The sequence below is a fragment of the Aptenodytes forsteri genome, unplaced genomic scaffold, assembly GCF_000699145.1.
Source record: "Aptenodytes forsteri isolate BGI_AS27 unplaced genomic scaffold, ASM69914v1 Scaffold14, whole genome shotgun sequence".
Lineage (NCBI taxonomy): Eukaryota > Metazoa > Chordata > Aves > Sphenisciformes > Spheniscidae > Aptenodytes > Aptenodytes forsteri.
Genome location: NW_008794457.1, coordinates 1,460,452 through 1,471,931, shown reverse-complemented (window position 1 = coordinate 1,471,931; position 11,480 = coordinate 1,460,452). Strand labels below are relative to the sequence as shown.

The 11,480-nt window shown below is 46.6% G+C and overlaps 1 protein-coding gene across 1 annotated transcript in view; it reads left to right on the top strand.

Moving 5' to 3' along the window:
* PLEKHG4 (pleckstrin homology and RhoGEF domain containing G4) overlaps positions 1-11,480 on the top strand; it is an 89,367-nt gene that overhangs the window by 54,595 nt on the left and 23,292 nt on the right. The window contains exons 11-13 of the mRNA XM_019474985.1: positions 7,616-7,754; positions 10,258-10,380; positions 10,923-11,114. Of these exons, the coding sequence (XP_019330530.1) occupies positions 7,616-7,754; positions 10,258-10,380; positions 10,923-11,114 (454 nt within the window). The remainder of the gene's footprint in view (positions 1-7,615; positions 7,755-10,257; positions 10,381-10,922; positions 11,115-11,480) is intronic.

Sequence of the window (11,480 nt, the reverse complement as noted above, 5' to 3'; positions counted from 1 at the left end):
GGGGGGTGTGTATTCCCCCCCCCCCCCCCCCCCAGTCAGTGTTTTGGATCTTACTGGGATTTAAAATCAACCAGAGTCTGAACACAGTTTTATTGTAACTGAATGCAAGCCAGGCTGGGGAAAGAATCAAAGGTCGCAGCTTGGGACCGCACTTGGACACTTGTTTAACTGTATGCATCAATCCCTTTGCTTTTAAAGGGACTCCAGAGTATATATCTGCTAAAAACATGTTTAAATGAACTGTACTTCAGAAGATAATTCTCTCAGCAATTATGGTCTGCGGTGTGTTGTATTAATTGGATGGGTTGCTCCCACTGTGTGTGCTTGTCAGGTAACCTAGTGAGGAGGGATTCAGTCAGGTCTGTGGTCTCAGCTAGATCCCGTGTTCCCATCATGAATGGCAGGAATCCCACAGGCAGCCCCAAACTTGGTGTTTGACCTCTGTGCCTTTCTAAGGACACTTCAGGGTTCTAAAAACTGTACCTGGTTCCTCAAATATTTTTATTAGGTAATTAAAACCACCGTGGCTATTCGTGTGCTGCAGAGAATAGTTACAGTTTATTTAGCAATATCTGCACTAGCTTCACCATGGCCAGTTTGAATTTTAACCTCAGCTGCATGGGAAGTTTTCAGCCTGAAGAGCAGGAGCATGCATTTGAGGTTGACCTCCTCTTATGGGATCATTACAAATATGGCAGTCGGGTAGGTTGCTACCAAAATGCATTAGTGACCAAGAAAGGCTCTAATGCATTTCTTTTCCTGCGAAACAGCCCTCAGGCACACGGGACTTTCCCTGCAAAGCTGGAAGGATTTTTTTCTGGAGCATTGCTTTCTGAAGCATTGCTCAGGATGCGTAAAAGATTTGTAGCCAAGGCATCAGCACAAATGATCTGGGTGATGTCCTTGGACCAAGCCATCCTTTCAATCTCTTAGTTGCCAGATCCTATTCCATGCTCACAAGGCATGAGCGGGACAACCAGGGGATCAGGCCTAGCCAGCACGGATTCATGAGAGGCAGGTCCTGCTTGACCAACCTGATCTCCTTCTATGACCAGGTGACCCGCCTAGTGGATGAGGGAAAGGCTGGGCATGTGGTCTGCCTGGACTTCAGCAAGGCCTTTGACACTGTCTCCCACAGCATTCTCCTAGAGAAGCTGGCGGCTCACGGCTTAGACAGGTGGACTCTGCGCTGGGTCAAAAACTGGCTGGACGGCCGGGCCCAGAGAGTTGTGGTGAATGGAGTTCAATCCAGTTGGCGGCCGGTCACGAGCGGTGTTCCCCAGGGCTCAGTTTTGGGGCCGGTCTTGTTCAATATCTTTATCAATGATCTGGACGAGGGGATCGAGTGCACCCTCAGTCAGTTTGCAGACGACATCAAGTTGGGCGGGAGTGTTGATCTGCTCGAGGGTAGGAAGGCTCTGCAGAGGAACCTGGACAGGCTGGATCGATGGGCCCAGGCCAATTGTATGAGGTTCAACAAGGCCAAGTGCCGGGTCCTGCACTTCGGCCACAACAACCCCATGCAGCACTACAGGCTTGGGGAAGAGTGGCTGGAAAGCTGCCTGGCGGAAAAGGACCTGGGGGTGTTGGTCGACAGCCGGCTGAACATGAGCCGGCAGTGTGCCCAGGCGGCCAAGAAGGCCAATGGCATCCTGGCCTGTATCAGAAATAGTGTGGCCAGCAGGAGTAGGGAAGTGATCATACCCCTGTACTCAGCACTGGTGAGGCCGCACCTCGAATACTGTGTTCAGTTTTGGGCCCCTCACTACAAGAAGGACGTTGAGGTGCTGGAGCGTGTCCAGAGAAGGGCAACGAGGCTGGTGAGGGGTCTGGAGAACAAGTGTTATGAGGAGCGGCTGAGGGAACTGGGGTTGTTTAGCCTGGAGAAGAGGAGGCTGAGGGGAGACCTCATTGCTCTCTACAACTCCCTGAAAGGAGGTTGTAGCGAGGTGGGGGTCGGTCTCTTCTCCCAAGTAACAAGCGATAGGACGAGAGGAAATGGCCTCAAGTTGCGCCAGGGGAGGTTTAGATTGGATGTGAGGAAAAATGTCTTTACTGAAAGAGTGGTTAAACATTGGAAGAGGCTGCCCAGGGAAGTGGTTGAGTCCCCATCCCTGGAGGTATTGAAAAGACGTGTAGATGAGGCGCTGAGGGACATGGTTTAGTGGGTGGTGGTGTTGGGTTGACAGTTGGACTCGATGATCTTAGAGGTCTTTTCCAACCTCAGTGATTCTATGATTCTGCCAAAAACTGTAGAGACATCCACAAGAGAAGTTCAGCACCAGGAGTGGAAGACTAGATGAGGCTAATGTTGTAACATCTGACAATGTTTCTTCTAAATTACAGAACTATCAGGGATATCTGGTTTTCCAGGGCAAATTATCTGGAATATATTTGCCTAAACCCCATCAAATACACTAGCAAAAGGTCATGTGTCTTGTGTTCCTTCCATCCACAAATTTTTGCCATTTTAAAATTGACGCAGGCTAGTCAGAGGATGAGCTCTGGTTTTAGCCTTCACTTTAGCTGTTCCTCTTGCTGTTGGCTAAAGCAGTTTTTCAAGGGGCAGACAGTAAGTTGCAGAATAGTAATGGTTCTGCTGCTTCCCTCCCTGCGCTCTTCTATTTGCGTCTCACTGGCATCGGCAGGCATGCCTCGTGTGGCACCTGCTTTTGCAAGCCTGCTGGATGCCTCTTCTGTGGCCATCTATTTCTGAAAACAAATCAGGTATTTTGCCTTGAAAACTAAAGTGTAACTCTCTAAGCCTAGCTTTTTTTGAAGGATGGATTCAGACAGAAATGGTCTTTCTAAATTATAGGTTTAAAATTACCCTCCCATTATACAACTGCTTGGCACTTCTCCAGAAAACTGAAGACGTTTGGAACCTTTTCCACTGAAACAATAATTACCCAATGAAAACAGGATTTGGGGAAACATAAACTGACATCAAGCTACTCCTTTTTGCTATAAATTATATTGACTCTGCACTATTGCAAAATTACTTTGGATGATTTGACCGTGGAAGAATGTAGTGAAAGACTCTTATTACCACACTCACATGTGCAGGGAAATCGCAATGCATCCAAACAAATCTAAGCTTAGACAAGACTTTCCACTGACTTCAAACAACTCTCTGCTTTTCTTCCTCAGAGTTGCTCAGGCCTCTATTAAAATATTTTTAAGGTGCTTAACAACCAGGTGTTTCCCTTTGTGTGGCAGGATGGAAGTCACTTTTTCTTCTTCAACCAAATTTTCAGTATTTGGTTTGTTCACTCCAAGCTGCCTTGAAAGTAATGAAGGACAGAAATGAAAAACTCCCAAGTCTGACTCTGAAGAAGAAATAGTTGTTTATGCAAGGTATCACTTTCCCATGAAACTCCCCGTTGCAGGATATTGTTGAGTTTACTAGTATACTAGAAATGATTTAGGAAGAAGTTTTTTAAGATGTGTATCAGCAAATGGATGGACGTGTGTAGATAGGTAAACAGATGTACAGAGATTTGGGAGAATGCACTTAATGCCCAATGGATACTTTCTGTGAGCACTGGAAGTGCCAAAATGAATGGAAAAAACAAACTTTCCCATGGACTGTGAGCGATTTCTTTGTTTGGCTCAGTTTGCCTACTTACTTTATACTACAGGGGGGAAAGGGTTATATTTTCCTCTGTGTAAGAGTAAAAGATGGATGTTAGTCAGAGAGCCTGTTGGGCTGGTAAAAGTGAACTGTCAAGAGCTGACAACATATGAATGGAGTTTCCTTGGAGATGCAACGGAAGACCAACAACTAGACGTTGAGGTTTTAATGAATGCCTGCCAAGCGAGGCAGAACGTGTGAAAACAGCGTGGCTGGACCTTGAAACAAAGGACTGAGGTGCTGGGATGCTGGAGGAACTCGGCTGAGGAAGAGGAGGAGGGATGGTGTAAGGCCACACCTGAAGTCCCTCTGAGGCTCTGAGCCCAGAGGAGCCGTTTGGAAACTTTTTTTTTTCTGGGTGGCTTGTGCGCAGTCACTCAGCAAACCATTGGCAGGACCAAGAGAAGGGGCAGCCTTAGGGTGTTGGGTTGTGCCCTGATAAGTGTATCAATAGCCTGCTGCAAGCATTCACAGAAAAAAAAAATGACTTAAATGACAAGAGTAAGGGATCTTAGATAATGATATATGCTCTAAACAGCCCAACTTAAAATGAAAACAAAAGCTAATTTCCACCCCTCTTACCTGAAATGAATTCTCTGTCCAGTCCCTGCTTATAGTATTATCTCCCAAATGCATCTAGGGACTGACTCTAGGTAAGTTTGAGATGCCTGTGGATCAGTAACACAAAGGTTTTCCATGTATGCATTCAGTAACAGGATGTCACTTTTAGTACCATTGAATCAGCTGAGATAGAGGGAAGATGACTGAGTATCTGTAGACGTGTGTGGCTGCCGCGTTATTTGCCGGGACATGGATCGCATCCGATGGTGCAGAGGGCCGAGTGCTCACTTCTAAACTGGGGGCTCTAGCTTGGTTCTTCCCTACTACTTTCTGCAAATGCAACGAAGGCTTGGTCTTACTGAGATCTTCAGAGTCTGGCTCTTTATTTTTCTAGTATTGCCAGTAATCTGGGATAATTCCTTCTGTGGAAGGAACGTGTGTGGGGCCAGAAGAGCACTGTTTGGGGTGGATTTTTTTCAGTCCTTCAGCTCAGCAGCAAGCAGTTCACCTGAGCCCCTTCTCTTCTCCTAAAGTGGGCTCTTCGGGGCTCGGTGGGTGGGCCAGCAGGAGTATTTTATTACTGCATTTTTGAACCTTGCTTTCCCTGGAGTGGTTTGCTGGTCATAAGGCCAGTGCTGGCCTCAGGTGTGCTCCAAGAGGCTGGTCTTGTCCACGATGGCGTGGTGAATTCACCTTTTTACACAGTGAGCTTGTGATAGGCCTATTTCTGTTTATTAAAAAAATACTTAAAACATGTTTGTTTTGTAATCGTTTCCTATCCCTCTAACTTAAGGGTGATTTTTTTTTATCCCCGTAGTTGTAGTGTTGTCTTCAGGAGAGCCTATGTTTTGTGACTTTGGGAAGTGTGCTGTCTGCTATGTGGGAATCTTTAGTAGTTAGAGCCTTGCAGCCCAGGTTGTGACTGACTCCTGTCAAGGAAAACTACTCAAATTTGAGACAACTGGAGTCCTGTTTCCTCCATCAGGTATGGAAAGGGGTGGAGTGGGGCTCCCTGGCTCCCTTTCCCTGTATCAGATCACACTCTGTGCTAGGTAAGCCAACGCAAGAGCTGGAATTCTTGTTTCAAGTTGCTACACCATAAGGCTACCATCTTGCGCTATCTCGTTAAGCGTTGAAACCACACGTGCTTTCTTTATCACGGGCTGGGTGGACATAAGGACTCCCATTACAGAAAGGTCTAGCAGGTCAATCTAGCTTGTTGATGAGTGTCATCAAAGAAGTAGCATCAACACCAAAGTGATTTCCATGGAAGCTTAGAGAAAGGTTGGAAAAATATTTTGCCTCACAAGAGAGTTGCAAATGTTTGCATATAACATCCTGTAATGTCTAAAGTTGTAGGTGCTTGCTTGTCTGTGCCGGTGGGAGGAAGAGCATTTGCTGTATCGGTGTGCTTTCCTGAGTGGATGAGAGCATTCATGCCAGCAGGGACTTCAGACCCATGGGAGTAAGACCGAAGGGTGTCTGCCTGTCTGGCCATCAGTGTGCTTGAGCCTTATTCAGAAACTAGGACCTGACAGATACGCTCTGCTGCACAAAATCCAACAGCGTTAATGTTGTTGCCAAATATAACTTCAGTGATCTTCCGAACTGTTTCTCATTAGCTGTCCTAGCTGTGTCACTGCTGCTGACGGGAACTGGCCTTCACAACCTGCTCTGTAAACATGCTTTCCAGAGCTCAGCTTGGACAGTGGTTATGGCTCTGCTGCTGCAAGTCTCCTGGGTTGGATCTGGGTCCGTCCCTGGGAAGGGATTACAGAACAGAAGGCTCATATCATCACTGTTTGTTTATGGTGGTTTTGGGAAACACAGGAGCAGCATTACAGCTTGGATCTTTCCATTGAAGCTTGCAGATTCTCAGTAGAGAACCTGTCTCCTCTGCACTGCAGTAGCACTGATCTTAGTCCAGAAACAATTTGGGTTTTTTTAGCTGCACTTTGGAGAAATTAATTCAGTCTAATGGCATTTTGAAGAGGAAAAACAAAAGTATCTAAGAGCCCGAGGTTTGAGAAGTTGGCTGTTGCACACTGGGTGGAATTCTGAATGGAAAAATCCTGTGGATTTCTGCTATGCAGAGCTAGTTGTCCAAACCTATTGTACTACCTCATGTCAGTTAAGTACTATTGAAAAACTACAGGATGGTTGCCACTAAATGCTTGTATTCAGTTGCATTTCATAGGTTAAAGATGCCTATAACCTAAGACAGAAATAAATGTGAACGCTTCTATGAATTTCCATTTCAGAGTTTATTAGCTACCTATTTCACAAGTGCTTTGGATAATTTTAATAATATGATAAAAAAAGCCATGCTCTCATAAGCCAGAAGGCTGTAGGACAATTGTAAAATGAAAGCTGGTTTAGGGTGAGTACAAGAGATGCTCAGGCAGCTGAACATGCCGGTGTAGAGCACAGCTGAAGAAGGCTGTAGTATTTTTGTTGAAGGTGTCTGTTGAGTCCATGCTTGTAAAAGGAGTGGAAATCTAGAAGCAGAAGAAATACGAGAAGTTCAGGGACACAAAGAAAGAATAAGCTTGAATGCTATTCTGGATCCTGGCTCTAATTTGGTCAAACCTGTGCTGGAGAGGTGCTGCACGCATCTGAAAGGAACCTGCTAATATTCATCATCATGCCAGGATTAAATGGTGTGCTCAGTCCCTGGCTCCAGCATCCAAGGGCACTGGGCTCCAGCCTGAAGCCCTCCATCCCTGCCTGCGTACGGAGGAGGCTAACTTCTGCTGTGGCTAGGCTGGCAGGGAGAGTGCTGCCTGGTGTTGCCTGTTGGGCTTTGGTCAGCACAGCTGCCTGTGGAAGACAGGGAGCTCTGTCTTTGAATCTTTCCAGCACAACATTGTAAAATTCAATTTCTCCTGGTGCTGGGGTGCTGTATGCTTTGTATATTTGTTTGGCTGGTGGAAATTCCTGAGAGCGAGTGGGGCATCAAGTGCTTTATGTTGTTGTTGTTGTTCAGGAGAGATTTGTTTCCTAGTGATTGCTTATTTACTTATTTAAATTAAATTCAAATGGTGGTTTTAGACACTGAGACTGCCTGAGCCTGTGTTTTGTGAAAGCCCACTGATGCAATAATCTGCGTTTATGAAAAGCTGAGTATCCTATCTGAAAGTGTGATAAGTACACTAAGTTTTGCAAGGAGCCTGGCTGGCGGAAGATGGTCTTGTCCTTCCTGCCAGGTTGTCTGTTGTCTGCATTGGGATCAGACTGGTGAATCACGGGAATGTGCAGGGAGCAGCATTATTCTCCTTCTGTTCTCCATATGGAGATGGCCATTATGGGTCCTATGAGGAGGATGATTGAAGTGCCGCTGTTAGCCAGGTCACGTTTGCATGAAGTGCTGGGGGAAGGACCTAATGCAAAACCCCTGACCAGACTTGTGTCCCCTTGCAGAGACGCACTTGATGCTGCCAGCGTGCTTTATAATCGAGTTGATGAGGGCGTTCACCGACTGGTGATGCTGTCGAACAAACGCATCCAGGAACTGGAGCTGGTGATGGAGTTTGAGAAAGTGGAAGAATGTTTTAAGGAGGTAAGGCCTGTTTGTCAGTTCCAGTGACTGCCTGCTGCCACCCTCTGACTGTACATCCTACAGCGGGTACTGGGCCTGTTGATCTCTCGTGTGAAGGTGTAGAATGATGCCTGTAGACCCTTAAAAAGAACACCCTAACAACTGAATATTAGAATTTGGGATATGTTTTCAGGTGTGCTGGAAACCAAGCCACTGTTGGCCTGGTATCTCTTGATGCCAAGTAAAAGTCTCCTGGCTGCTCTCTAGGTGTGGATCAGTCAAACCCCATAAACATCTGTGATGTTTTTCCATACTTAAAGACCACAGTGCAGTGGCTCATTGGTTGGCAGCACACTTGGAGATGGGGTGTCTTCTCACATTGGTCAGCAAAAGTACCTTCCCAGCAAGACTGCTGAGGCGCCACTCTTCACGCTCCACCTCGAGAAGCAGCAGAGCGATGGCAACAAGCTGATGATGAGTCTGCGTGTCCCCTCTGGGCTGTAGATCCTTCAGGGTTTGCTTATATCCTGCTGCTGAATGAGCCACACACCGTGTACCCCATGCTAGCTGCCCATCCCTGCTGTACACTTTGTTTAGATTCCTGTGCAGCACTCAGGTCCCTGCTATCTGGTAAGCCCCAGGTACACTCCTTCCCCTCTGGGTGTAGCCCCAGGCACACTCCTTTTGCCTCTGGGTGCAGCCCTATTTACAGTCTCCAGGCAGGGGAACAGCCTCTTGTCCTTAGCCCAAGAGCCATGCTCAACGCGCCCATCCCCCTGCACTTCTGTGGGAGCTTAAAATTCCCCTTCATGTGGTGCTCATTGAAACTCTTTACAGCCGTGGGATAACTGAAGCAAACAGGCACTGGTTTTCAGAAGGACCTTTGAAACCTGTAGCCATGTAGATAGAGAACCTTAAAACATCATAAAGTAGCTCAGGCTGTCTGATCAGTTCTTTCAGTGCTGCAGATCCCAGATGTGCTCCTTAAGCCTGAAGTCTACCTCGAGATTATGGAGTTGCATAGTGTCCTTTGCTGTAACTCGTCAACAATGAGAAGTTTTTTATATCACTTATTACCCTGTGTGTGTGAAAGGTTGTATGCTGTTTGGAGCTCACCTTAGGAACCTGCATTCTTAAAGATCGGTACTAGGACCAGTTTCACCATTGGTCTTCTAGGATTCTGGGCTCTTCTCTGGAGAGAACTGGATTTGCGGAGGAGGCTGTAGCCTACCTGTTGTTTTCACAGGCCAAGGTGGATCCAAGAGTTTTAATGACTTCTCATTTGGAGGTAGACACTCAGGCGCCATGCACTGTGTGTTCGGGACAAAAAGTGTGATCCAAGAACCTAGTAAAGACTCCCTTAAACACACAGGCTCTTAATACTATACAGAAATGAAAAAAAGCACAAAGGCAGGGTCTGCAATCTGTCCCTGCTTTAATCTGAACTTTTTTTGATTGAATTGAGCAAAACTGGCTGCTCCCAGCTTACTTTGCTTGCAGATCACCAACGATGGCAGTATTGCTGGCAGCAGCTGCTCCTGCTTTTAAGCCTGCCTAGGAGCTCTAGGCAGCAGCAGTGTGCTCCTTTGCAGTATGGGTCACAACCTGGGAACCCACCCCCATCTCCTCCTCTTGCTGGTGGGCTTGTTCCATGGCCATGGACCCTCTGTCAGTCCAGGAGACTAGGAGTTTGTCCTTGACTGTGGGGTTGAGTTGGGATATGGATTTAGATGATACAGGAAAACAGGATGAGTGGGCATTAGGAAACATTTAGTCTGTCCCTTCCCCCAGGAGCAGCTATGCCTGAAGCATTGCAGACGAGTCTGCTAGCCTGTTTTTAAAACCTACTGTTGATGGAGATGCTGTATTATCCTGCCTGGCCTCCTGTGTCTGCTTTGCTTTTAGGACATTCTTGTTAGTCAGTTCTCTACCCATGTTTGAGGATATAGGCTCATAAGTGTGGCAGTGGCTGGCCTCCGTCGAGGAACCTGCAGTTACTGCACGGCTTTATGGCGAGCTGCCTTCAGAAAACCAGCAGCTGAGAGTCCCAGAGAACCGTGAAACATTGCAGATGGGGAGAATCTGTCAGTATGTTCACACTGATGTAGTTTATGTCTTGCCAGTCAGAAAAGGGAAGTAGTGTAGGAAATCTGGCAGCAGGGAGATTTTATCCTACTTGGGGGTAACAGTAATAGGAACATCAGGCCAGCCTGCAGGTTGCAGGGCTTGCATTAGACCATGGCTCACCCAAAACAGAGCCCAAGCAGCTACTTGCCTTGTTTATGCCTAAGGCTAGTGAGCAATAGCAGAGCTTTGCAATTACTCAGTAACCTGAAGTGAAAAAACTCCTAGCAGGAGGCTCAGGCTGAAATGCCAGGATGGGGGGGGAAGTGTACATGCACATTCTTTCCAGTAATAAAATGACCAGCATTATGAGAGCAATTCCTTGCTCTTTCCACATAAAGGCCTACCTTGGTGAGTAGCACAGAGTGACTAATAGTGGAGCTTTTCCCTTTTCTCCTAGGTCAGCAGTTGGATTGAGAATGTTGGCAGAAAACAGCTGAAGGAAACGATCAACCTGGACGATTCTTTGGAGATGCTGCTTCAAGCACAAAAGCAGTTCAGGGAGTTTGATCTTATTGCCAGTGTAAGTGTTGTCCAATTGGAAAAACATATTCTTCAGAGTCTGAGCTGGTAGCATATGTGCCTCATACGTGCTCAGGCAAACCCATGATGCTAAGATGGCATTGGTAGAGGGTTTATCACCAAGGTGTGTGTCGTTCCTTTACACTACTTGGCTTCCCTGCTCTCCTCTTGTAGACAAAGCCACCAGCTCAACCCCTCAATAGATGGTATTTGCCAGCCTTGAGGAAAATAACTACTGTGATGGAAGATGGATTTTTTGTTTGTTTGGTTTTTTGTTAATCCCTTGATGTGCTTGTAACACTGTCCTTTTTTTTTTTTGATCCTAATTGACCTGTGGCCTTACTGTGTAGGCCTTTACAAGCTGCTGTGTGGCTCATGTAAATCATAACAGAGGTCAGGACTCTCCAGAATTCTGCTGTAAACAAGTACACCCCTGCTCATGTGATTTGAACCTTAAAAACAGTCTAATTAGTCCTAGCTGTTAATGACCTTGAAGACTATCTGCGGTCCGTGTCAGGTCTCTATCCTGCGTTTTGCTTTCAGGAATATTGCAGAAGAGGGCAGGAAGCACTAAAGAAGATGGATCGATGGGAAGACTTTTCCTCTGTGGATGTACATGCTTACAGGGTAAAGCTGCAGACCTACAAAGATCAACTGGAAGAGTTCTGCACTCAACTGGATGAAAACAGGCATCGAATCTGTGAGACGGTCAGGCTGTATGAATTCTTTGACAAGGTAAGACAAGACATCTGCTGCATGGAGGAGGGTGTAAAAAGCCTGCTCGGACTCATCCAGAGCTTGGTTGTTTATGAAAGATGTGAAATGTAGTGTGTGCACTGACAAGGAGCTGGATCTATGTCACACAAAAGCCCCTTCACGCTCATGTGTCTGCAGTGATTTTTTCAAGTTGGTATGTGGAAGAAGGGGTGGGTGTGTATTCAAGCAAAAGTCCGCATCTGTTAAGAATAGCAGTCTTCTGCTGTCTGAGCTGTAGCTTGTAGGCTCCTCTTGTGGCTACAGTGGACAGAAGAGTCATGGCATTGCTGGCTCGGACACCAAGGGCCAAAAGATTGGCTGCTTGTGTCCAGTCTTGGCCACCAG